The sequence below is a fragment of the Oncorhynchus kisutch genome, linkage group LG5 (genome assembly GCF_002021735.2).
Source record: "Oncorhynchus kisutch isolate 150728-3 linkage group LG5, Okis_V2, whole genome shotgun sequence".
In the NCBI taxonomy this organism is placed as follows: domain Eukaryota; kingdom Metazoa; phylum Chordata; class Actinopteri; order Salmoniformes; family Salmonidae; genus Oncorhynchus; species Oncorhynchus kisutch.
In genome coordinates, this window is record NC_034178.2 from 48517644 (window position 1) to 48544149 (window position 26506).

Consider the following 26506-nt stretch of genomic DNA (forward strand, 5'->3'; position numbering starts at 1 on the left):
CAACAGGACAGCGACCCTAAGCACACAGCCAAGACAGTGCAGGAGTGGCTTCGGGAGAAGTCTCTGAATGTGACAGTCCCCATCCAACCTGAGTATCTGCAGAGAAGAATGGGAGAATCTCCCCAATACAGGTGTGCCAAGCTTGTAGCATAATACCCAAGAAGACTCGAGGCTGTAATCGCTGCCAAAGGTGCTTCAAGAAAGTACTAAGTAAAGGGTCTGAATACTTATGTAAATGTGTTATTTCCAGTGTATTTTTTACAAAATTTCTGACAACCTGTTTTTGATATGTCATTATGGGGTATTGTGTGTAGATTGATGAGGACAAAAAACTATTTTATCCATTTTAGAATGGGCCTGTAACGTAACAAAATGTGGAAGAAGTCAAGGGGTCTGAATACTTTCTGAATGCACTGTATGTCTCTATTATTTGTGGGAATGCTTCGGAACAGATTTTACAATTTAAAGTCACTTGGAGCTGATTTACTGGTGTTTTTACAGTCTTATGTCATAACTTTGTTTAAAAAATGTATCAGAAAACCTGGGGGGGGGTCGACAATGTAATGTATAATATTATCTCATTAGTTCTAATAAATATCTCAGTGAGGCAATCACTGCCTTTGATTAATCTGTTATTCAACCCTCTGATCTAGGAGAATAACAATGATTCCTGTGATTAACAGCCATCCAGGCACATCACATCAGATTTTTCCTGACGTCTCCCATTGTTTGGCTTAATTTTCAGTCACATAATTTTTTTTACAAGCAAAATCATTTGATATTTTATTAATATGATGGACATAATGAATTAGATATCTCATAGAGGTATTGGTCAAATTATGTTCTTGTAACGACTTCCGCCGAAGTCGGCTCCTCTCCTTTTCCGGGCGGCGTTCGACGGTCGACATCACCGGCTTTCTAGCCATCGCCGCTCCATTTTTCATTGTTCCATTTGTTTTGTCTTGTTCCCTGCACACCTGGTTTTCATTCCCTAATCACACTGCATGTATTTATTCCTTCTGGTCCCATCCATGTCTTTGTGTGAAATTGTTTATTGTTATGTGGTTATTGTTATGTTATGTGGTTATTACACGCCAGGCTATGTTTCCATGTTCTGTGTTTGTGCATGTTGTATGTATTTTGGTACATTAGCTTTGGTGAGTGTTTTTTGCGCTTTGCGCTTTTGCCTTTTTTCTGGAGGTTTTGACGCAGTTTGCGTCCGCCTGTTTGTTCACTCCAGCCTGAGTAAAGTGTGAGCCTGTTCACAACACTCTTGACAGTTCTGTACATGACCATGCATATATTATTTTTTTTGTGGTCAAAAAAACAGATTTTCTTGTTTTATATATATTTCCACACTATGAGGTTGTAATAATACTGTCAAATTGTGAAAATAATGATAATGCCTTTTTAGTGTAAGAGCTGTTTGAAAAGACCGCCTGAAATTTCAGCCTGTTTTTGTGGGATGGAGTTTTGTTCTGCCTGGTGACATCACCAGACGGTAAATTAGTTACTAGATTAATAAGAAGGAGAGTTCAAAACCTCTCTGGCTCAAGCTAAAGTCAGTGAGCATCTTCTAATGCACCACATCACTGGTCACTGAGAAAACCTATTACAGCCAGAGAAAAATACAAAATATAAGGCTTTTTTGATTCTATGATGTATAATCACCCCCTCTGTCTGTCTTTCTATGTGTATTTCTTGATAGTAAAATGGAATCTATAAATAATTGAAATCAGGGATGGGCAAATGGCGGCCATTTTTTAAGCCCACGGATCGCAGTCGGAACTCAGTCGGGGTCTCAACTTACTGTTGAGAGTTAGAATAACAGAATACACAATGTGCAATTTCTAAATGTTGTTGTGTATAAGCAGATTTTCTCTTGTTATGTCAGTCACTAACCACATTTCCATCCAAAGTTTTTACGTGAGAAGTCATACCATATCAACAAACATTATGACAGCTGTGATGGAAACAGGAAGTTTCAGTGCAAATGTATAAAATCCGACAGACAATTTATTCGTTCCACATGGTGGGATCTTTTTGTGTCGGCAAAACTAATTCTACGAGAAATGGCAGTGGAAACGGTTTTATGTGCAAATATTTTGCTGTTTCCATCAGGCCTTTTGTGAAATGTTTTATCCAACGTACTTTACGCAAAAATTACGCACACATCATTTTAAAACCTGCAAACATGTGTAGGATTGTATGAAATTAGTTTTTAGTTTTTAAAATATATTCTCCACCCCTGTGGCAAATTGTGTAGAATTGCAGCAAACATACTTTTAAACTGCAACATTTTCTCTATGCCCCAATGCAAAATATGTAGAATTTGGGGGAAACATTAAAATGTTTTTCTCGCAAGCCAATGAATCATCAGATATTGCATGGTTTTATTGGTTGATGTTGTCGACAGTGTGGTAGATGAGATATGACAGATCTGGGTTGTAGTCTATGTGGGCATCCTTGGAGCCCGTGGCAAGCCAAGGATGTTGTCAGACAATCAGCAGAAAGGAGAGTTGTGAAACACACTGCTAGGAACTCAGAGGGCGATGAGAGGCTGCAGATTGGAGTGAGACTGATTGTCCCTTTAGGCCAAACTGTTAGTGAGATTACTGTATTCTGTATCTGATGTGGCTCCTTTCACCACTTGAGTTATAAAGAAATGACCCACAAGCAAAATCTGTTTTGATTTAATAATATATCAGTGAATTGTTATACATGTATAACAGTTATAAGTACTATACTTTACCAGTACTATTACTAGGGTATAATGTCTAGGTACTGTAAAGACTTGGCACTATTCCATCTGGATCTCTGAAGCGTTACAGATTGCATGAAATGTAAAGGTAATTTCCGATTTAGACGAATTATGTAGAGGTCATCTTGAACGCAGTCTTCGCTTACACGGGACCATTGCTTTTAAATTTAAATCAAGCAGTAACGCTGAACTTCCACAATGCAGATCAAATAAAGCCCCTACAGTATTGTTTAACTCTTGATCATGCTCTCATTGTACCTCTCTCTCTTTCTCTCCAGGTGGCCAACCTCCTTCGTCTCTTCCAGATCCCTCAGATCAGCTACGCCTCCACCAGCGCCAAGCTCAGCGACAAGAGCCGCTATGACTACTTTGCCCGCACGGTGCCCCCTGACTTCTATCAGGCCAAGGCCATGGCAGAGATCCTGCGCTTCTTTAACTGGACCTATGTGTCAACCGTGGCATCGGAGGGCGATTACGGCGAGACGGGCATCGACGCCTTCCAGCAGGAGGCCCGCGCCCGCCAGATCTGTATCGCCACCTCAGCCAAGGTCAGCCGGTCGATGAACCGCTATAGCTATGACCAGGTGATCCATTCGCTGCGGCAGAAGTCCAATGCCAAGGTGGTCATTCTCTTCACACGCAGCGAGGACGCCCGGGAGCTGCTGGTGGCTGCCAACCGATTGAACGCGTCCTTCACCTGGGTGGCCAGCGATGGCTGGGGGGCGCAGGAGATTGTGGTGAGGGGCAGCGAGGCTGTGGCGGACGGGGCCTTTACCATCGAGCTGGCCTCCTACCCCATCCCCCAGTTTGCTGAGTACTTCACGGGCCTGAATCCCTACAACAACACACGTAACCCCTGGTTCAGGGAGTTCTGGGAGAATAGATTCCAATGTAGCCTCCATGACCTGGGCTGTGGGAAGCACTCTCTGCGGGACGGCCTGTTTGAGCAGGAGTCCAAGATCATGTTTGTGGTGAACGCTGTCTATGCCATGGCCCATGCCCTGCACAACATGAGGCAGTCGCTGTGCCCCAACTCCACCACCAAGATCTGTGACGCTCTGAAGCCAGGCAACGGCAAGAGGTTCTACAGGGAGTATATCCTGAAGACCAAGTTTGACGGTGAGTTTGAAGATTGATGAGTATCTACATCACTATACATTATGTAACAGATGTGATCGTTAACATGTGCCTGCATGCGCCATCGCGCGCATGTTGATTTTATACCCCCACACCAAATCAAATCAAATCAAATTTATTTATATAGCCCTTCGTACATCAGCTGATATCTCAAAGTGCTGTACAGAAACCCAGCCTAAAACCCCAAACAGCAAGCAATGCAGGTGTAGAAGCACGGACATGATCAGGACACGTAGGTTGAAATATCAAAACAAATTGAACAAATTATATTAATTTGGAGACAGGTCAAAAAGCATTAAACAATTTAGCTAGCTAGCTTGGTGTTGCTGGCTAATTTGTCCTGGGATATAAACATTGGGTTGTTATTTTATCTGAAATGCACAAGGTCCTCTACTCCGACAATTAATCCACAGAATAAACGGTAAACTGAATTCCTTTCGCCATCTCTCCTCCTTCCTCAGGCTTCTTTTTTACTTCTTTGGACTTTATAGGGCGGTTTGCAAACAACTTTACGGTGCATTACTACCACCGACTGGAGTGTGGACATCAGTTCATCTTTCAATCACCCACATGGGTATATGCTCCTAAAAACCAATGAGGAGATGGGAGAGGCCGTACTTGCAGCTCGTTGAGCATCACAAATAGAACCTATTTTAGCACCTGGCCACGCAGAAGCTCGTACACGACGCGAACGGTGTGGTCAGCATGTAACTCTCTTGCGTTGTGTTTTTAATGAAAGGAATGCCAGCCAATGGTCCCAGTTGATCTGTGGTTTACTCTCTGACAATAGACACAAAGAAAACACATTAGATGTGCAGGACAGGTTGTAGATTTGTCTACAACATGGAAACAACTGTGTATTAGCAGGGGCTAATGTGACCATTATATTTTGAGCATGCTAACTATCTCACTTGTACAGCAATCATACATACAAAAGCACATCACAGGAATCCCCCAATATCTAACAGGTACCGTACACATATATACATATACAGTACCAGTCAAAAGTTGGAAACACCTATTAATTCAAGTTTTTTTTTTTACTACTTTCTACATTGTAGAATAATAGTGAAGACATCAAAACTGTGAAATTACACATGGAATCATGTAGTAACCAAGAAAGTGTTAAACAAATCAAAATATATTTATATTTGAGATTCTTCAAAGTAGCCACCCTTTGCATTCCAGGTGAAGCTGGTTGAGAGAATGTCAAGAGTGTGGAAATCTGTCGTCAAGGCAAAGGTATTTTCATTTGTTTAACACTCATGAGAGAAGTTTTCATCATAGTGCTTGATGGTTTTTGCGACTGCACTTGAAGAAACTTTCAAAGTTGTTGACATTTTCCGGATTGAGTGACCATCATGTCTTAAAGCAATGATGGACTGTTGTTTCTCTTTGCTTATTTGAGCTATTCTTGCCATAATATGGACTTGGTGTCACGTCCTGACCTTAGTTCCCTTTTTATGTCTCCTTTTTAGTTTGGTCAGGGCATGAGTTGGGGTGGGCATTCTATGTTTGTTCTGTGTGTTATAGTTCTATGTGTTTGGCCTGGTATGGTTCCCAATCAGAGGCAGCTGTCAATCATTGTCTCTGATTGAGAACCATACTTAGGTAGCCTGTTCCCACCTGGTGTTTGTGGGTAGTTGTTTTCTGTGTCTGTGTTTTCACCATACAGAACTGTTTTGATTTTCATTTCTTTCAATTCACTTGGTATTAAGTATTTTCGTGTTCTGGGTTAATAAATAATCATGGACACTTACCACGCTGCGTTTTGGTCCGGTCTTTCCTACTCCTCATCAGACGAAGAAGAGGTTCGTTACACTTGGTCTTTTACCAAATATCTTCTGCGTACCATCACTACCTTGTTACAACACAACTGATTGGCTCAAACGCATTAGGAAGGAATGAAATTCCACAAATGAACTTTGAACAAGGCACACCTGTTAATTGAAATTCATTCCAGGGGACTACCTCATAAAGCTGAGAGAATGGCAAGAGTGTGTAAAGCTGTCATCAAGGCAAGGGGGGCTACTTTGAAGAATCTCAAATATAAATATATTTTGATTTGTTTAACTGCAAGCATGACCAGTGGCATAACACCTTGTTGATATGTAAATTCAACTAACCAGTAGGAATACATAAACATTGATACATATTTCTGCATTGGCAGAAACCCTGTTAGATGTATACAGAGAAATGTGATTTTCTATCTCCTAAAAAGTGATTTTTCCATGAGATTATTGCCAGAGAACAAATAGACCATATTCAACTGTATTTCTTTGTATTTGATTTTTGGTTGATGACTAAAGTCTCTTTCATCTATATAATTGTGTCTCTTATTAGTCTCTCGACACATAATGTTGAAAATGAACTACACTGCATGATATACTGCAATCATAATCTACCCATGAGTGCCCTACTTGCTGACAAATTTGATTACATAAATGTAGATCCATTGTTTCAATTCCTACCATCCTACAGTAAGTGGGAACAGTCCAGGACTAATTCTAGTTGTTTTTATATTGCTGCTGAAGATAAGAGCTTGTAATGATTCAATTTGCAAAGAGGAAACCATTTCCAGCCTCACACGCTGAGGCTCATATTGTCATGCATCTCATCTGCCTGGAGTGTGTGGACAGTGACTTGGCCTACAGCCTGAATATTACATATAGGAATAACATAAACACCCTCATCAGGGAACAACACTTTCAGTCAGGTGGTGACCAGAGATAGTCAGAGTAACAGATCATTTATGTAAACCCCTATAGCAGCAACACATCTGTACAACACAGGTAACAACAACCCCACCAAGCCGAATGCTCTAACTACTAAACCGTTGACTGAGTAGTTGTGTCTCCAAGTCTTAAGGTAGGGATGCAGTAAAAGGTGGGAATATTTCCATGTATGAGTGATGGTGGGGGAGGGCGGGGGTTCAAAGTCCATGAGGGTTGCTTTAGCCAAGCTAACCATCTCAGCCGTCCATGGATTGTAGATGGATCCCCAGGGGAGCTTGCTGTCAGAAGACATCAGATTGTATTACAAGACTAGAATCGCCTGAAGTGTATGGACATCTTTGGGGAAATGGCAGTACAGCAGGGTCACATATTATCCTTCATCCATTACAAAGCCCCATTTCCTCTAGTTCAAAAGAGACTAGATGATCCTCTATGGAGAATAATGGGGCTATTCAGCTGAGAATGGTTCTAAAAATCTCTAAACATCTCAACGGTCCAGGTGCAATTCTGTCATTTTGCTCTGTTTACTTTCTAGCTATGAATGCATTGGTATTTCTATCCATGTCTTGCAAATTGTTATACCACAGTTAGACATTAAGAATGTATTATTCCATAGTTAGACATTATGAATGGATTGATGTTAAGATAAATGTTCAATCTTTTTGACATGCTACCAAGTGATTGTATAGTAACTGTCTATTCCATGGTGTTGAATGAATCTGCTCTAAACCCATAGTTGTTGGCACCTGAATAGTAAAAAAAACTACTTTTAAACCTCTCTCTGAGGTTCTCATTCGAGTGCAATAAGCCTATGTCAAAGAAAACAGACTCAACCTTCTGGCTTCAATTATGTAAATGCTGGGTTTGCACCTGTGTCCCCGATGCATCAGCTACTGTTTAATCCCATGTGAAAGGAATGGAATGTCAGAGGGGAATGCAGAGAGGTGAAGTGATGAAGCAGATACAAGCTCATTCAATAAAAACATGTTGACTCCAAGACCCTGGATTCATTGTACACATTGTACAGAATTCAAAATACGAATCTGAGTGAGTCAGAGGGTTCAGAGGGTTAATGATATATTGTATTGTCAAGGATAGACATTAATTTGTTTATTTCACTTTCAACCATCATAACATGACCATGGTCTTCTCTTTATCACTCTGCAGCTCCATTCCGTCCAGCAGACACAGAGAACATGGTGAGGTTCGATATCTTTGGAGACAGCTTAGGCCGCTACAACATCTTTCACTACCACAAAGAGGACGGACGCTACGTCTACCGTAAGGTGGGCTACTGGGCCCAGAATCTGACCCTTAACACTAGCCAGATCCCCTGGGAAGGCCATGCCGCACCCACCTCCCAATGCAGCGACCCCTGCAGGAAGAACGAGGTGAAGAGCATGCAGCCTGGAGATGTATGCTGCTGGATCTGCATCCCCTGCCAGCCTTACCAGTACTTGAAGAACGAGTTCACCTGCGCCGACTGCAAGTTTAGCGAATGGCCCCTGGCCAACCTGACAGGCTGCTACAACCTACCAGAGGAGTACATCCGCTGGGAGGACGCCTGGGCTATAGGCCCTGTTACCATTTCCTGTCTGGGCATGATGTGTACACTCTTCATCATTGGCCTCTTCCTCAAGCACAACGACACCCCTGTGGTGAAGGCCAGCGGGCGGGAGCTATCCTACATCCTCCTGCTGGGTGTTCTGATGTGCTACAGCATGACCTTCATCTATATCTCCAAGCCCTCCATGGCTGTGTGTACCCTACGTCGACTAGGCCTGGGCACCTCCTTCGCTGTGTGCTACTCTGCGCTTCTCACCAAGACAAACCGCATCGCACGCATCTTCAGCGGGGTGAAGGACGGAGCCCAGCGGCCGAGGTTCATCAGTCCTGCCTCACAGGTGGCCATTTGCGGGGGTCTGATCTCCTGCCAGCTGGTGGTGGTGGTGGTCTGGCTCCTGGTGGAGGCCCCGGGGGTCAGGAAGGAAGTGAACCCTGAGAGGAGGGACATAGTTACCCTCAAGTGCAACAGCAAGGACTCCAGTATGCTCATGTCCCTCAGCTACAACTGCATCCTCATCATCCTCTGCACTGTCTACGCCTTTAAGACCAGGAAGTGCCCCGAGAACTTCAACGAGGCCAAGTTCATTGGGTTCACCATGTACACCACCTGTATCATCTGGCTGGCCTTCCAGCCCATCTTCTATGTTACGGCCAGCGACTACAGGGTGAGTTATCAAATGACATTGATTTTGATATTCTGGTGTAAATAATAAGCAGACATCCTATGCCTTTGATTTTTGCTGTTTTTGAGTTTCACAGTACATCACTACTTTTCCAGAAATTAACAACACAACCTCAACACACTGCCTAACATACATTTTATATATACAGTACTTTACAAACTGAGGTTGAAGACACATGATCATTTGGTTGTTATTTCTACTTGTGTATTTCCTGTGTCCTTAAAGTCGTAAGCCAGGGGACGTGAGTTTGGCTCATTGAATCTTTTCTAAACAGATAACGAATCCCTTTGATTGCTTGTCTTTAACTCTAATAAAAGAAGCAGATCTCTATTCATGTGACTGATAAATCTGTTCCAGAGGAGAACAAAGGCTCAGAGGTGATCATATCCCGGCAAAATCACGGGTTTAAATAGGTGGGATGGATTTATACAGAAAAAACACTTGACATTGGCTACTTAAAATCACAATTAGCATAGAGCAAACCTCATTGTGTTCTGATCATTTCATTTCCACATTACCATACCTACCATAAAACCTCAATTAAACGCAGTCTCAAATAGCCGCCTTTCCCTTTTATTACATTTCAGCAAGTAAACGCCTGTTTCAAAATAGTCAGGGGTCTAAATTAATTGTTCACGAGGTTACCATGGACACCACTCTGATATTCCCACGGTCATGTGCATTAAAAAAAAATCCTAGCAATGGCGCCAACAAAAAGACAACACAACATCAAATAATGCTCTCCATGGTGGTGAAGAGTGAAATTGGGGGGTGTATGACAGGCAGCCTAGTCTTTGCAAGTCTGACGGATTTGTTAATATTATGTTTATACTGGTCATACCGGTCACAACAGTGTGGTAGTCTTTTCAACATTTTATAGAGCAAAATGCTGTGTACATTAAAGGGATACTTCCGGATTTTGGCAATGAAGTTTATGTCTCTGCGCTAGTTAGCGTTAGTGTGCGAAACTACCTCGTCCTTCATACTAGATGCAGAGACATAAAAATAATATCCTCATTGCCAAAATCCCGATGTATCACTTTAAGGAAATACACACCTAACTCAAGGATAAGCCTGTCTCCAATAAGCGCTGGTTGTGTTCAATGATTTTAGCAGATAAATGCTATAAATATAAGTTTTACGGTATTTATTGAAGATTGGTCAATGGATTTAGTAATGCATTACTAAAGTAATGCTCTCCAACATTATGTGCGTACAGTATGTGTATACTGTACACAAGCTTGTGTGTGGAGTGTGTACAGCAGAGCCTACCAAAAAGCATAACAGCTGGGTCATTCCATCAATAGAGGGCCTTTAGGGGATATAATTTGTTTTGCTTTTTAAAAAAGTTTATTTTTATTTTTTACATTCAGTCATAAATTGCACATGTAAAGAAAAAACATGTTTTCCCATTCCAAGAGTAAAACAAATATATACAGTGGCTTGCGAAAGTATTCGGCCCCCTTGAACTTTTGCGACCTTTTGCCACATTTCAGGCTTCAAACATAAAGATATAAAACTGTATTTTTTGTGAAGAATCAACAACAAGTGGGACACAATCATGAAGTGGAACGACATTTATTGGATATTTCAAACTTTTTTAACAAATCAAAAACTGAAAAATTGGGCGTGCAAAATTATTCAGCCCCCTTAAGTTAATACTTTGTAGCGCCACCTTTTGCTGCGATTACAGCTGTAAGTCGCTTGGGGTATGTCTCTATCAGTTTTGCACATCGAGAGACTGAAATTTTTCCCCATTCCTCCTTGCAAAACAGCTCGAGCTCAGTGAGGTTGGATGGAGAGCATTTGTGAACAGCAGTTTTCAGTTCTTTCCACAGATTCTCGATTGGATTCAGGTCTGGACTTTGACTTGGCCATTCTAACACCTGGATATGCTTATTTTTGAACCATTCCATTGTAGATTTTGCTTTATGTTTTGGATCATTGTCTTGTTGGAAGACAAATCTCCGTCCCAGTCTCAGGTCTTTTGCAGACTCCATCAGGTTTTCTTCCAGAATGGTCCTGTATTTGGCTCCATCCATCTTCCCATCAATTTTAACCATCTTCCCTGTCCCTGCTGAAGAAAAGCAGGCCCAAACCATGATGCTGCCACCACCATGTTTGACAGTGGGGATGGTGTGTTCAGGGTGATGAGCTGTGTTGCTTTTACGCCAAACATAACGTTTTGCATTGTTGCCAAAAAGTTCAATTTTGGTTTCATCTGACCAGAGCACCTTCTTCCACATGTTTGGTGTGTCTCCCAGGTGGCTTGTGGCAAACTTTAAACGACACTTTTTATGGATATCTTTAAGAAATGGCTTTCTTCTTGCCACTCTTCCATAAAGGCCAGATTTGTGCAATATACGACTGATTGTTGTCCTATGAACAGAGTCTCCCACCTCAGCTGTAGATCTCTGCAGTTCATCCAGTGATCATGGGCCTCTTGGCTGCATCTCTGATCAGTCTTCTCCTTGTATGAGCTGAAAGTTTAGAGGGACGGCCAGGTCTTGTTAGATTTGCAGTGGTCTGATACTCCTTCCATTTCAATATTATCGCTTGCACAGTGCTCCTTGGGATGTTTAAAGCTTGGGAAATCTTTTTGTATCCAAATCCGGCTTTAAACTTCTTCAAAACAGTATCTCGGACCTGCCTGGTGTGTTCCTTGTTCTTCATGATGCTCTCTGCGCTTTTAACGGACCTCTGAGACTATCACAGTGCAGGTGCATTTATACGGAGACTTGATTACACACAGGTGGATTGTATTTATCATCATTAGTCATTTAGGTCAACATTGGATCATTCAGAGATCCTCACAGAACTTCTGGAGAGAGTTTGCTGCACTGAAAGTAAAGGGGCTGAATAATTTTGCACGCCCAATTTTTCAATTTTTGATTTGTTAAAAAAGTTTGAAATATCCAATAAATGTCGTTCCACTTCATGATTGTGTCCCACTAGTTGTTGATTCTTCACAAAAAAATACAGTTTTATATCTTTATGTTTGAAGCCTGAAATGTGGCAAAGGTCGCAAAGTTCAAGGGGGCCGAATACTTTCGCAAGGCACTGTATATAGTAAATGTCAATGAAGTGCACATTAAAGTAGAAGGGTTGACGGTAACAGGATTGACAATTTCACCTTAAATCCCTTTGCGACAGTGGGAATATAGTGGTGAGGAGGAGGAGTCATTCATTTTCTGGATTCACTCAAACATAATTTTAAGCTTTGTTTTACTTAATTATTTGTCATCTGATGTATTAGTTTCAGTCGTCATTGGCGTAGGGTTAGCTGGATGTTTCTGACTGGTCTTAGAACTGTGACAACGGGCAGCCTCTCCCCACTTGACTCGATGGGATAGGTAGAAATGTTGCCAACACAGCCAGATATGTACACAGTCTTGTACCCTTCAACTGTTTTAAACTGACTATCGTATTTGTTGATTCAATCGGACTTTATTAGTATAATGAGTAATCCAAGAATGTCACAAGTTAATTGACATGAGAAAACTTGAGAAAATAGCAACTCTACAGAGGGCCAATTGCTTCAATGAATGGCTAAATGACTTCTGGACACGAAGGGTCCGCAGAGCTCCTCCTCACCACTATATGGAAGTTTGTTGTGTGCAAGAGGGAGGGGCAAGTCAATGTAAGCTTCACATTTTTTAAATTGTTAAACACTAGAAAATAGCCAGAAAGAGTAGAAGCAGCTCACCTGCTTTTACACTATGATTTGATGTTCAATGTTTCTATTGAAAAACTAAATTCAAAAGGAATAGTATGACCATATTAAAATGAGTGTTCAGTTCACGTAACAAGGTTGACCTTAAAATGAGGGACAGACGTCAATTATTCACTAATCGCATGAAATAAATAAGAATCTGCATAATAAATAAGAATCTGCATTGTTGGGAAGGCCCCGTAAGTAATAATTTCACTGTTAGCCTACACCTGATGTTCACGAAGCATGTGACAAGTACAATTTTATTAGAATTTTAAGAAATTACTTTCTCAAAGCAACCAAATAACTAAGACTTTACAATGACGGTGAAAATTGCGTGGTTCATATTAAAGGGCACAGGCTTTTAACTCCTGGAACGACCCAGATTGAAAAATCTTAGTGACCAAGTGACTGTTGAATCCTGAACTTAGAGATCTGATGACATAGAGTTTCAGAGAGGTACTGAACTCTGTGGTATTTTTTCCCCTCTGGGATACCTGTGTGGACTGGGGGAGAGAGAGGGAGGTCCTCTGGTGCACCTACCTCTGCAGCCACAGATGGACAGGCTGGAGAGTATGAGGTCTGGATGGGGGACAGAACGTAGCTGTGTGTCCCCGTGCGGAGTAGAGTGTGAAAGATCAGGACGTTGAGTCCCAGCTGTGTCCCGTGCGCTGGGATTACTGTGTGTCTCCCAGGGCTTCAAAGGGACCCTCCCTCATGGCCCCTAGGCAGGAGGGGAGAGAAGGGGGCACGGACAGAACAGATCAACACAGCTCTAATCTGACCGCTCTGATTATCTCTGAACTGGAACAAAGACTCATGTGATTTGTGTATTGTCTTCAATGAGGCAAATATAACTGGACTGTGTTCCATCTGCTACAATCTTACTCAGAGATGGCTGTCCTCCTACCCTGTGATTTCAGAAAAGTCTGGTTGAATAATCAAACATGAATTTGCACGTTATCCATTAAATGTTTAAGGAAACAAATTATGGTCTACTGAGGCATGAATTACAAACATGATTACCACATTAAATATTAAAGATGTCCTCCCTGAAGGGGAAAATCAAATGAACAAGGTGATGAAACATCATTCATATCCAAAGGCAAAGAGCCCTTCACACTGGGCAGAGACGTCAGTTCAATGTCTAGTTTTGATTTACATTTGGTTGTTGTCAACCAACGTGAACTCAACGTGAACTCAACATGAAATCAACAAAACATTTCACCATGTCATTGGATTTAGGTTAAGTTGGGTAAAAAAAAGTAAAAAATGGTCCTTTGTAAATATCAGATATACAGTATCTTTAAGTTTTATTGGTGACATGTATTTAATATATTCCATATACTCATATACTCTAGGGGAGAATGGGTTAAGTTGAGACGTTTCTTTACATTCAGCATCACTACGTCAAGGAAATATAGTATTCTTTCTAACAAAGAGATCTACATATACAATATTTCAGGATGTTGTGTATCCCTGGATTTTTTTTTACAGAATTAATGTAAACTTAACAGTTTTGAAAACATAGCTTATCTAAAAAAACGTGGTTATTTCCACAACTTACCCTGGTATGGGGTAAGTTGAGCAGCAGGACAAGGCAAATTGAGCCGCCTTTGCGTAAGTGCATGACGGTGTTCTGTGACAGTGGGTGATGGTGCTGGTAGGTCAAAGTTTAATTCATGGAATGGTGGTGTGGTATATTGTACATCTTAAATGTATGCCTACACTCGTTGAAAAAAAGGCTCCAAAAGGGTTATTTGCAGAGGGATAGGGTTCTACCAAGAACCGTTTTGATCAAGGGTTTTTTTGTAAGTCAAAGGGCTCTTCCTAGAACCTTTAACGCCCCAAGAACCGTTTTTGGCAGAAAGGGTTATTTGACGAGTCTTTGGAATGCGAGAAGGGGTCTACATAGAACAATATATAATATTGTCCAGCATGCTCGATTGGAGGGAGACTTTCAGAGCTGTTTGTTTTACTGTAATATCTGTGTTTTTGCATGTATAGTATATTGATGCCACACAAAGATACAGTAAATAATATACCGTTTTCTAAACTAATCCAGTCTGTTAGTAATAGGATTTATTGTACCCGTTACTGAGATGTTTGTTCCAGTTTAGATGATTGAGGTAGTCTCAGTATTCAATCTGCTCTACCTTGGCAATCATTTTGAATGCAGGTTGTGGGTGATTAACAATTCTACTTGTTGGATATCCTAACTCTGGCTGGATTCCAATCAGAATTACACGTCACTTTGAAAGCCAGCATAATGTGACTTGCCGGCCTGATGTGGCCTGTAATCCAGGAGATTCCTAATACCACTGTGTCACAGGAGGTTTGTGGCAAGTTAATTGGGGATTATTACGAGCCTTCCTCCCCTCAGCAGCCTCCACTGCACTGTGTTAGGGTATAACTAGGCCCTCAAAGAAAGGCCTTATGATTTATGTAATGTATTGTCATAAATATTTAAATGTTAAAGGCTAATAAGGCTGGTGCGTTCTATCCGTTCGTAGAGGATTCTAGGAAGAACCCACCAAAGATAAAATGGTTCTCGTTAGATACCCTTCAAACGGTTCTAGAAAGTACATTCAGATGATAAAATGATTCTTGGTAGAACCCTTCATAGAGGGTTCTTAGGGGTTCTTTGAAGAACCTCTGCAAAGGGTTCTACCCAGCACCAAAAAGGGTTCCCCTATGGGGACAAACCAAAGAACCCTGTATGGTTCTACTTAGCACCTTTTTTCCTAAAGTGTGTACTTTCAGATCTAGATCTTTCTGTTCAATATCCCTTACCCTTCCTTTTCTTGACCAGATCGCTGGGACCGGGATGTTGTATCAATGTGCTGATTCGTGGGCAAGTTCTCTGCATTTAAGGCTACTAAGCCCATAAAACTGGTCCGCGAAATGTTTTGATATGTTTATCAAGCTCAGACCCCATGACATCAGATCAGACCTTGTGTTCCTCTGCTACTCTATCATAGCCTCTCTTTCACACAGGTACATGTTTGTTTTGTTTTTTGTCAATGTACCTCTTCAGTGTCATTCAGTCATTTTTTTCTCCCTTGCTGTTGCTCGAATGGACATCCCTTCTCTCACTTCCTTGGCTGCTCTCTCAAGGACCTCAAGAGGGGCTAGACCCTTGCTTGTTCTACTTTTTTATACATTAGGCATGATTGTGTCTACTCTGTAATGAAAAAAAGCACAATCTTGACTTCATATGCATGACATATTGCAAAAATACCATAATATAAATGAAACTGACAGAATTGAATCAGAATGTACAAGGGGTGGCCATTGGCTCAACTTACCCCAAGGCCAAAATGTACACTATATTAACCCAAAACCCACACAGCTACAAGGATGCACCTTCATCATGCTAGGTTTAGGACCTCATATTGTAGCTTATAGAGACCCCAGATGTATAAAACAATCTTAAAATGTTCTACTTTCATTTAGATACGGGGTTGTCAAACTATTTCATAATTTCGTGATTTTTTTTTTAATACAAATGTCTTCTTTTTTTTTTTACCTTTCACGTCAATTACCAAAAAAACATGTGAACTTAGATTGCTCTTAATATTTGCACAATTTGTACGTTAGACCCTATTTTACATTATCTGAGGTTTTTGTTCTGTGCCCACTATCGGTTGAGACACAACATCCTCTTGAATACAAGGTGGGTGTCATTTCAATCATAGAAATATAATTAATAGAATGAACCTATCCCTTCAGACTACTGCAATTTATCTGGTACACCATTGAAATTGTAACTTCTTATTACTACCACAAAGATGGCTGCCGATCAACCCACCATTAAATGTCAACTTAAATGGTCATGTCTATTTTATTACCTATATTTCTATGATTTCAAAAGATTTCCTATACAGGATTGGCAGTGTAATAAAAAACAACAGATATTCCCATTCAAGTCAACTTTCTCTGATTTCTAGACCAATGTAGCCTCAAATTATTTTAGTCACTGAGACAATTTCAGGTCGGCTGAGTGCAAACTTGAAGGTTGTGAAAATTCAGTGCAAATTTCGGCAGATGTTTATTGTGAACACTGAGGCTCGACCTGCTTTAAATTTGTTTTAACAGTAGTCAAGTAGGCTACTGTGGCTATTTGATTGTAATGTAGGCCTACCAGAGTGGCATTTTAACATGGAAATAGCTGTTGCATCACCTCCTGGTATGGTAACTGCTCGGCATCTGACCGCAAGGCGCTAACAGAGGGTAGGCGGTGTCAGAGGAAAGCCCCAAAAATTGTCAAAGACTCCAGTCACCCAAGTCATAGACTGTTGTCTCTGCTACTGCACGGCAAGCAGTACCGGAGCTCCACGTCTAGGACCAAAAGGCTCCTTAACAACTTCTACCCCAAAGTCATAAGACTGCTGAACAATTAATCAAATGGCCACCGGATTATTTACATTGACCCCCCCTCCCCCCAATTTGTTTTCTAACACTGCTGCTACTCGCTGTTTATTATCTCTGCATTGTCACTTCACCCCTACCTACAAGTACAAATTACCTCGACTAACCTGTACCCCCGCACATTGACTCTGTACCAGTACCCCGTGTATATAGCCTTGTTATTGCTATTTTATTGTTTTACTTTTTGACTTTAGTTTATTTGGTAAATATTTTCTTAACTCTTCTTGAACTGCAATGTTGGTTAATGGCATGTACAGTTGAAGTCGGAAGTTTACATACACCTTAGCCAAATACAGTTAAACTCGGTTTTTCACAATTCCTGACATTAATTCCTAGTAAAAATTCCCTGTCTTAGGTCAGTTAGGATCACAACTTTATTTTAAGAATGTGAAATGTCAGAATAATAGTAGAGAGAATGATTTATTTCAGCTTTTATTTCTTTCATCACATTCCCAGTGGGTCAGAAGTTTACATACACTCAATTAGTATTTGGTAGCATAGACTTCAAATTCTTTAACTTGGGTCAAACGTTTCTTGTAGCCTTCCACAAGCTTCCCACAATAAGATAATAATTTTGGCCCATTCCTCCTGACAGAGCTGGTGTAACTGAGTCAGGTTTGTAAGGCCTCCTTGCTCGCACATGCTTTTTCAGTTTTGCCCACAAAGGTTTGAGGTAAGGGCTTTGTGATGGCCACTCCAATACTTTGACTTTGTTGTCCTTAAGCCATTTTGCCACAACTTTGTAAGTATACTTGGGGTCATTGTCCATTTGGAAGACCATTTGCGACCAAGCTTTAACTTCCTGATTGATGTCTTGAAATGTTGGTTCAATATATCCACATAATTTTCCAACCTCATGATGCCATCTATTTTGTGAAGTGCCTCCTCCTGCAAAGCACCCCAACAACATGATGCTGCCACCCTCGTGCTTCACGGTTGGGATGGTGTTCTTCGGCTTGAAATCCTCCCCCTTTCCCTCCAAACATAACAATGGTCATTATGGCCAAACAGTTCTATTTTTGTTCCATCAGACCAGAAAGTTCGACCTTTGTTCCCATGTGCAGTTGCAAACCGTAGTCTGGCTTTTTTATGGTGTTTTTTGGAGCCGTGGTTTCTTCCTTGCTGAGCGGCCTTTCAGGTTGTGTCGATATAGGACTTTTTTTTTACTATTTTCTTTACTGTTTTTACTGTGGATTTAGATACTTTTGTACCTGTTTCCTCCAGCATCTTCACAAGGTCCTTTGCTGTTGTTCTGGGATTGATTTGCACTTTTCACACCAAAGTACGTTCACCTCTAGGAGACAGAATGCATCTCCTTCCTGAGCGGTATGACGACTGCGTGGTCCCATGTTGTTTATACTTGCGTACTATTGTTTGTACAGATGAATGTGGTATCTTCAGGCGTTTGGAAATTGCTCCCAAGGATGAACCAGACTTGAACCAGACTATTTTTTTGCTGAGGTCTTCGCTGATTTCTTTTGATTTTCCCATGATGTCAAGCAAAGAGGCACTGAGTTTGAAGGTAGGCCTTGAAATACATCCACAGGTACACCTCCAATTGACTCAAATGATGTCAATTAGCCTATCAGAAGCTTCTAAAGCCATGACATAATTTTCTGGAAATATCCAAGCTGTTTAAAGGCACAGTCAACTTAGTGCATGTAAACTTCTGACCCCCTGGAATTGTGATACAGTGAATTATAAATGAAATAATCTGTCTGTAAACAAATGTTGGAAAAAATTACTTGTGTCATGCACAAAGTTGATGTCCTAACCGACTTGCCAAAACTATAGTTTGTTAACAAGAAATTTGTGGAGTGGTTGAAAAACGAGTTTTAATGACTCCAACCTAGTGTATGTAAACTTCCGACTTCAACTGTAAGTAAGCGTTTCACGGTAAGGCCTACACATGTTGTATTCTGTGCATGTGACAAATAAAGTTAGATCAAATCAATCATTCAGCCTACAGTAGCAGCCAATGTGTGGTGTTCTATGTAGGCCTACATTCAAATGAAATTGTATTTGTCTCATGTGCCGAATACAACAGGCAACAACACATCTGCCACGCCGATCCTCAACACTGGGGCCCCTCAGGTAAAATAGGATCTAAGCTACAACATATGCAAATATGAAAGAATCTGAGTTTACTCATTTTTAGATAATTGGCGTAAATGGTTAAAAAATGACAAAATATTTATGAAAAACATACTTTTTCAGAAATTATGAAAACGTTTGACAACCATGTTTGTAAGCTTTTATATTATATCTCAACCATTTGTCTTTTCAGTGATGAAGACATGGATGTCTCACGGTATGGTGGGTTGTGCAAAAACGGGTCAACTTTTATCTATTGAATGTTTTGGCATTCAGGTCCAAAAAAGCACTTCTCCAATTGGCAAATATTTATGGAAGGTTGTCATTCAAAAAAGTGATTGAATTCAAAGGGATTTACCCAATGCCGACCAGTTGTAGTGGTTGGTGCCTTAATTGTGCAGAATATGATGTTTGTTTTTGGTACATAGAATGTGCCCTTTCTGTTTGCCGAGAAAATGACCTTGCTGGATAACTTGAATGCATGAATTTCACCTTTGGGTGGATATTGCGGATTCCATTCGTAATAGACATAAAGGTGAAATTCATGCATCTAAGTTAACCTGATTCAACTTGTCAACTAATCATTAAGACCTCAATGAATTGAATGAGGTGTGTTTGTCCAGGGCTACAACAAAAATGTGTACTGTTGGGGATACGCAAGGACCAGGATTGTGAAACACTGATATGGGATGTAGCGACATCAGTGCAAAAGAAGATGCAGTGAAGAAAATAAACTGAAAGTATAAATGAAGAATGAGTAGTCCTCAATGCTGTTTTTTGTTTTCATACGATTTTTTTGGGACACAAAATACACTATATTTACAAAAGTATGTGGACACCCCTTCAAATTAGGGGATTCGGCTATTTCAGCCACATCCGTTGCTGACATAATATATCGAGCACACAGCCATGCAATCTCCATAGACAGACATTGGTAGTAGAATAGTCTTAATGAAGAGCTCAGTGACTTTCAACGTGGCAACGTAATAGAATTCCACCTTTCCAACAACTCAGTTTGTCAAATGTTGCCCTGCTAGAGCTGCTCCGGTCAACTGTAAGTGCTGTTATTGTGAAGTGGAAACGTCTAGGATCAACAACGGCTCAGCTGCGAACTGGTATGCCACACATGCTCACAGAACGGGAAGTGCTGAAGCGTGTCAAAATCGTCTGTCCTCGGTTACAACACTCACTACCGAGTTACAAACTGCCTTTGGAAGCCTCATCAGCACAATAACTGTTCATCGGGAGCTTAATGAATTGGGTTTCAATAGCCGAGGAGCCGCACACAAGTATAAGATCACCATGCACAATGCCAAGCATTGGCTGGAGTGGTGTAAAGCGCGCCGCCATTGGACTCTGGAGCAGTGAAAATGTGTTCTCTAGAGTGATGAATCACGCTTCACCATCTGGCAGTCCGACGGACTAATCTGGGTTTGGTGGATGCCAGAAGAACGCTACCTGCCTGAATGCATAGTGCCAACTGTAAAGTTTGGTGGATGAGGAATAACGGTCTGGGGCTTTTTTTCATGGTTGGGTTAGGCCCCTTAGCTCCAGTCAAGGGAAATATTCATGCTACAGCATACAATGACATTCTAGACGATTCAGTGCTTCCAACTTTGTGACAACAGTTTGGAGAAGGCCCTGTCCTGTTTCAGAAGGCCCTGTCCTGTTTCAGCATGACAATGCCCCTGTGCACAAAGCGAGGCCTATACAGAAATGGTTTGTTGAGATTGGTGTGGAAGAACTTGACTGGCCTGCATAGAGCCTTGACCTCAAGCCCATCGAAACCTTTGGGATGAATTGAAACGCCTACTGCAAGCCAGGCCTAATCGCCCAACATCAGTGCCCGGCCTCACTTATGATCTTGTGACTAAATGGAATCAAGTCCCTAAAGAAATTTTCCAACATCTAGTGGAAAGCCTTCGCAGAAGAATGGAGGCTGTTATAGCATCAAAGGGGGGACCAACTCAAAATGAATGCCCATGATTTTGGAATGAGATGTTTGACGAGCAGGTGTCCCCATCCTTTTGGTCATGTAAATTGTTCTAATTTGAACTCTTCACTCTACATGTATAAATCAGTATAATTTTAATGTTAACTTTTGAATTAACTTTGGGAGGGGGTTTCTTCACACTTTCTTCACCTAATACCAGGAACAGCACCATCTAGTGATCAGAACCTGGTCAGTTCTCTGAACTGGGGGGGGAAAAACTCACCAAATTCATTACATAGGTTGAATATACAATTATCCAAAAAACAGCTTCATATTTATTTAATGAATTTTATATGAATCCTGTACATTTAAATGGCCAATTTGGGTGCAATCAATTAGCTTTAGTTCTAATTGTCTTTATGTAATAATGTTGCAGGAACTGTTACCATATCTGTTTCTAACTACAGAAACCATTTCAGAACAATCTGAGATGGTTGGTGTCATGGCTTGCTGAAATTAAATGAGCCAACCCAGCAGACTTCCTTGTTGGTTTTGGGTTAAATTCAGGCATAACAGCAACCTCTTATGTTAAAGAAGAGATAGCCTAGTGGTTAGAGTGTTGGGTCAAATCCCTAAGCGGACAAGGTAAATTCATCCCTCTTGGAAAACAGTTTGTCTTACTGAGAAGGCAGATTCCCAGCTCTCTGTTGTTCCTAAGACACATCTTTCCATTATTAAAATCAATTAGAAGCTTATGATTATGCAGAAGGCTACGCTGCCCACATTGCAGTGTTATTAAGACTATTCCTGAATACAAAGTATGGAACATAGCACCTGTGCACTCTTTGATGATACTACATGAGGTTGACATCAGTTTCTTATCCCAGCTTTTAGGTATTTTATGAACCAGATTAAAAAAGATGGAGAAATGTTTTAACATAATGTACAGCAGCCTACATGTGACAGACAGTATTCAGCTCAACAAAGGGACTGCCAGAAGTAGAGGCTGTCGACAATTCAATATTTATTTCTAGTGCATTTCACATTGGACTCGCTACACAACTCAAAGATTCACTTGTGTCATGTTATGGTGAATTTGCATTCTCTGTAGCCTACTGTCAGTGACAGCAGTGAGTGAAGGACCACAGCACAGCTTGAACGTCGTGTCCACTGCTAAGTGCTCTCTGCCTGCCAGCCCAACTCATTCTAATGCTGATATTAGTATTCAGGGAGACATGGACATACACCTGCTGAGCCTGGGAAGTGTGTGAGATGGCAGGCTGGCAAGATGTACCCAACACCCACTCACCATGCACCACTACCTATAGGCTGCACTATAACTAAACTGGCATCTCGGAAGAGACAAAGACAAATCTGGGCTGGATATAAAAGGACTATCTGATGACACACAACTGCATGTGGGCGGACGGAAGGGAGGAGGGGAGGTGGAGGCTTAAGTGAGGGACTGACAGGCAAACAAACAGCTCACTCACACCACTCTCCTCTCAGATGGTGCTGGCAGCACTACACAATCACACATGGAACCTTCTATTTCCTGAGGTTGTCCGTCTACTGTTAGCTTTTTGACATTCCTCAGTCTCTATGCTGTAATTGTGTTCCATAATATGGCTTTATCAGATGAGTAATCTCTGTCTCTGGTCCCGTCCTCTCCCTCTCTCCCTCTCCCCCTTCAGGTGCAGACCACCACCATGTGTATCTCTGTCAGTCTGAGTGGCTCGGTGGTGCTGGGCTGCCTCTTTGCCCCTAAGACCCACGTCATCCTGTTCCAGCCCCAGAAGAATGTCACCTCTCTCAGGGTGGCCACTACACGCTTCAGCGTCACCACCGGCCCCGGATCCAGCTTCTCTCAAGGTACAAGCCGGCAGGCAAACAAAACCTTCATCATCACCATTATCATTATTATCATCATCATCATCATCATCCTCATTATTACCATCATGGTCGTTAAAAAGTCATTTTACAGTACCATTGTTCATCATTGAGATATTTCAACATATTACATTATAAAGTGCCTTCAGAAAGTATTCACAAATCACCACTCCTTGACTTTTTCCACATTTTGTTGATTTACAGCCTGCATTTAAAATTGATTAAATTGAAAATGTGGATCACTGGCCTACACACAATAACCCATAATGTCAAAGTAGAGTTATGTTTTTAGAAATGTTTGCAAATTAATAAAAAATGAAAAGCTAAAATGTCTTCAGTCAATAAGTATTCAACCCCTTTGTTATGGCAAGCCTAAATAAGTTCAGGAATAAAACATTTCTTAACAGGTCACATAATAAGTTGCATGGACTCACTCTGTTTGCAATAAGTGTTTAACATATTTTTTTAATGACTACCTCATCTCTGTACACCACACATATAAATATCTGTAAGGTCCCTCAGTCGAATGGTGAATTTCAAACACAGATTCAACCACAAAGACCAAGGGCACCTAATAAAAAGAGCTAACATTGAATATCCCTTTGAGCATGGTGAAGTTACTAATTACACTTTGGATGGTGTGTCAATACACCCAGTCACCACAAAGATACAGGCATCCTTCTTAACTCAGTTGCCAAAGAGGGATGAAACCGCTCAGGGACTTTACCATGAGGCCAATGGTGACTTTAAAACAGTTACTGAGTTAGCTGTGACAGGACAAAACTGAGGATGGATCAACAACATTGTAGGATGGATCAACAACATTGTAGTTGATCCACAATACAAACCTAAATGACAGAGTGAAAAGAAGTAAGCTTGTACAGTAAGCTTGTAAGCTTGTACAGAATTAAAATATTCCAAAACATGCATCCTGTTTGCAATAAGGCACTAAAGTAAAACGGCAAAATATGTGGCAAAGAAATTAACTCTATGTCCTGAATACAAAGCATTGTCTTTCGGGCAAATCCAACAAATCACATCACTGAGTACCACTCTTCATATTTTCAAGCATGGTGATGGCTGCATCATGTTATAGCTATGCTTGTCATCAGCAAGGAATTGGGAATTTTATAGGATAAAAAAACGTAAAAGAGCTAAACACAGGCAAAATCCTAGAGGAAACCTGGTTCAGTCTGCTGTTCAACACTGGGAGACAAATCCAGGTTTCAGCAGGACAATAATCTAAAGCAGAAGGCCAAATATACATTGGAGTTGCTTACCAAGACGTCATTGAATGTTCCTGAGTGGCCTAGTTACAGTTTTGACTTTAATTGGCTTGAAAATTTATGGCAAGACTTCAAAATGGCTGTTTAACAATGATCAGCAACCAACTTGACAGAGCTTGAAGAATTTAAAATAGAATAATGTGCAAATATTGTACAATCCTGGTGGGCAAAGCTCTTAGAGATTTACCCAGAAAGACTCACTGCTGTAATCACTGCTAAAGGTGAATACTTACGTTAATGAGATATTTCTGTATTTCATTTTCAATAAAGCTTCAGCCTCCAATATTGTGCCAACGGTGTGTAACGGGCGAGAAGTGGTGGACTCCACGACTTCCTCCTTGTGAAGACTGACTGAATGAGCCTCACGTTCCTCTGCTGACAAACATTGTATACAGAGTTCTATAACCACTAGTCCAGAATCAGCTGTTTCAGATATTAAAGAGGTCACACAGAAGATTGTCCTGATTTTGTTGTCCTCTAAGTGCTGTGAGTACAATGTCCCGATTCTGTTTCCATTCTATGACTAGTAGCGATTTTAAAAAGAGATGCCAATAAAGATTCCGTATCATAGCCCTTCTTTTTATTGAAGATTTTACTGGAGACATGGAGTAAATTATGGTAAATTTGTTAAATGTAATATATACAAGATGTTTTTAATGTAGATTTTGGTGAACCGGTTTGTGCTTTCTTGTAATTTATGTAAATAAAAGGTGTTTTTTATTCATATGAAAACTACATATGGGTTGACTATTCTATAACTCTCATACACAGGCTGTCTGACTGAAACTAAATGGGTTGTAGTTAAACTGTCATTCAATCAGAAGACACATTACTGAACACAGAGACAACAAGGAGGACATCGAACTCTAGTCTGTAGAGGCAGAAAGATATAATGTTGGATGTAAACCTGTTCCCATACTTGTGCTACCACTTCTCTTCAATCCCACAGAGCATTTGGGGAAAGGGGAATTAAAAAACCCTAGTCTATGTCCACGCTCCCGTGGTAATCAAATTAATAAAATAATCCCCATAAAAATCTGTCAGTTTAAGCTAGAGATACCTTTGCATACCTTGTATTCTACACCTGTTATACTTGGCGCATGTGACTAATTACATTTTATTTTATTTTCATTAGATCTTCTCAATCCTCCGCATCCGCGGATGTCGCACTTTCACATCTGCGGTGAAAGGTGACAGAGCTAGAGCGGTGTTTGTCAGACCATGAGACGTCCTGAAAAACTGTCTTCTCACAAAATCATCTGTAGCTTCCGAACGATTTGGCCTACAACTATTATGACCTCTACATGGAAAGGTGTGACTCTCATAAACTCTAGAATACCGACAGGCCTGTTTTGCTCTAGGACTGCCACAGGCTTCACAAGACTCATCTGAATGTCCCCCGGTACCAGTTGAAAAAATTAATGGAAGTATATATGGAGACTGTTTAGTGCCCAAATAACGTGTTAAATACATCTTTAAATAAACACACACAAAAAAAACATGTTCATCTTTATTATATCTCTCAGATATAGGATAGACACTTCAGAACAAACTTCCTTTCGATTTTTTTGGGGGGGACTATCGGTTGTTCCATGTAGTGAATCTGTTGTTCAATGTGTTTGTTTAGCCTAATAGCAGTAAGGCCCACATTTTTATTTTCATAAAATAACGTTTTAATATATATATTTTTATACTTCTGTGGGTCTTAACATTCTAAATCAAATAGCAAAATGATCCTTGGTATAACCTTCTGAAAACAATTCCATATATCTTAGTAGAACCTCACCACCCTGGCTTAGACTGCTGTAATGGGTTAACTTCATTATATTTAATTACAGAATTCCATCCCCATGGAGCCTCACCATGAGTAACCCTCAGATACACCTACAAGAACTTCAGACTCAACAAACTACATCAACAGTTGTAATTTTCAGTTATTTAACAGCGTGGCATTTTCACGAGGCCTGATGCGACTACCATGGCCACATCTCAGGAACTTATTACTGATAAGAATATGCCAGCAGCTTTAAAAAATGCCATTTTCAATCAGACAAAGCTTGCTTTAATGAATTTATTGAAGAATCACAGTGGCGTACCTTGACCCACTGAAAACTGCCACCGAATGAGACGCTTCAACTCTTGAATGCTCTAACATTCTAACTGGAAACTCTAACATCAAGAGGAATAATGCAAATCATTTTGAGACAGTACGAGAAGCATAAGCAAGTATTACTGTGACTAAAAAATTTATCATACAATCCCTCTCCAAAATACTATT

The 26506-nt window shown here is 40.7% G+C and overlaps 1 protein-coding gene across 1 annotated transcript in view; it reads left to right on the forward strand.

Moving 5' to 3' along the window:
- Positions 1–24963, forward strand: part of LOC109891576 (metabotropic glutamate receptor 2) — an 86261-nt gene extending 61298 nt beyond the window's left edge. The window contains exons 3-6 of the mRNA XM_031825236.1: positions 3040–3880; positions 7801–8864; positions 22747–22924; positions 24499–24963. Coding sequence (XP_031681096.1) covers positions 3040–3880; positions 7801–8864; positions 22747–22924; positions 24499–24572 — 2157 coding nt within the window. The 3' untranslated portion in view covers positions 24573–24963. The remainder of the gene's footprint in view (positions 1–3039; positions 3881–7800; positions 8865–22746; positions 22925–24498) is intronic.
- Positions 24964–26506: the final 1543 nt, after the last annotated feature.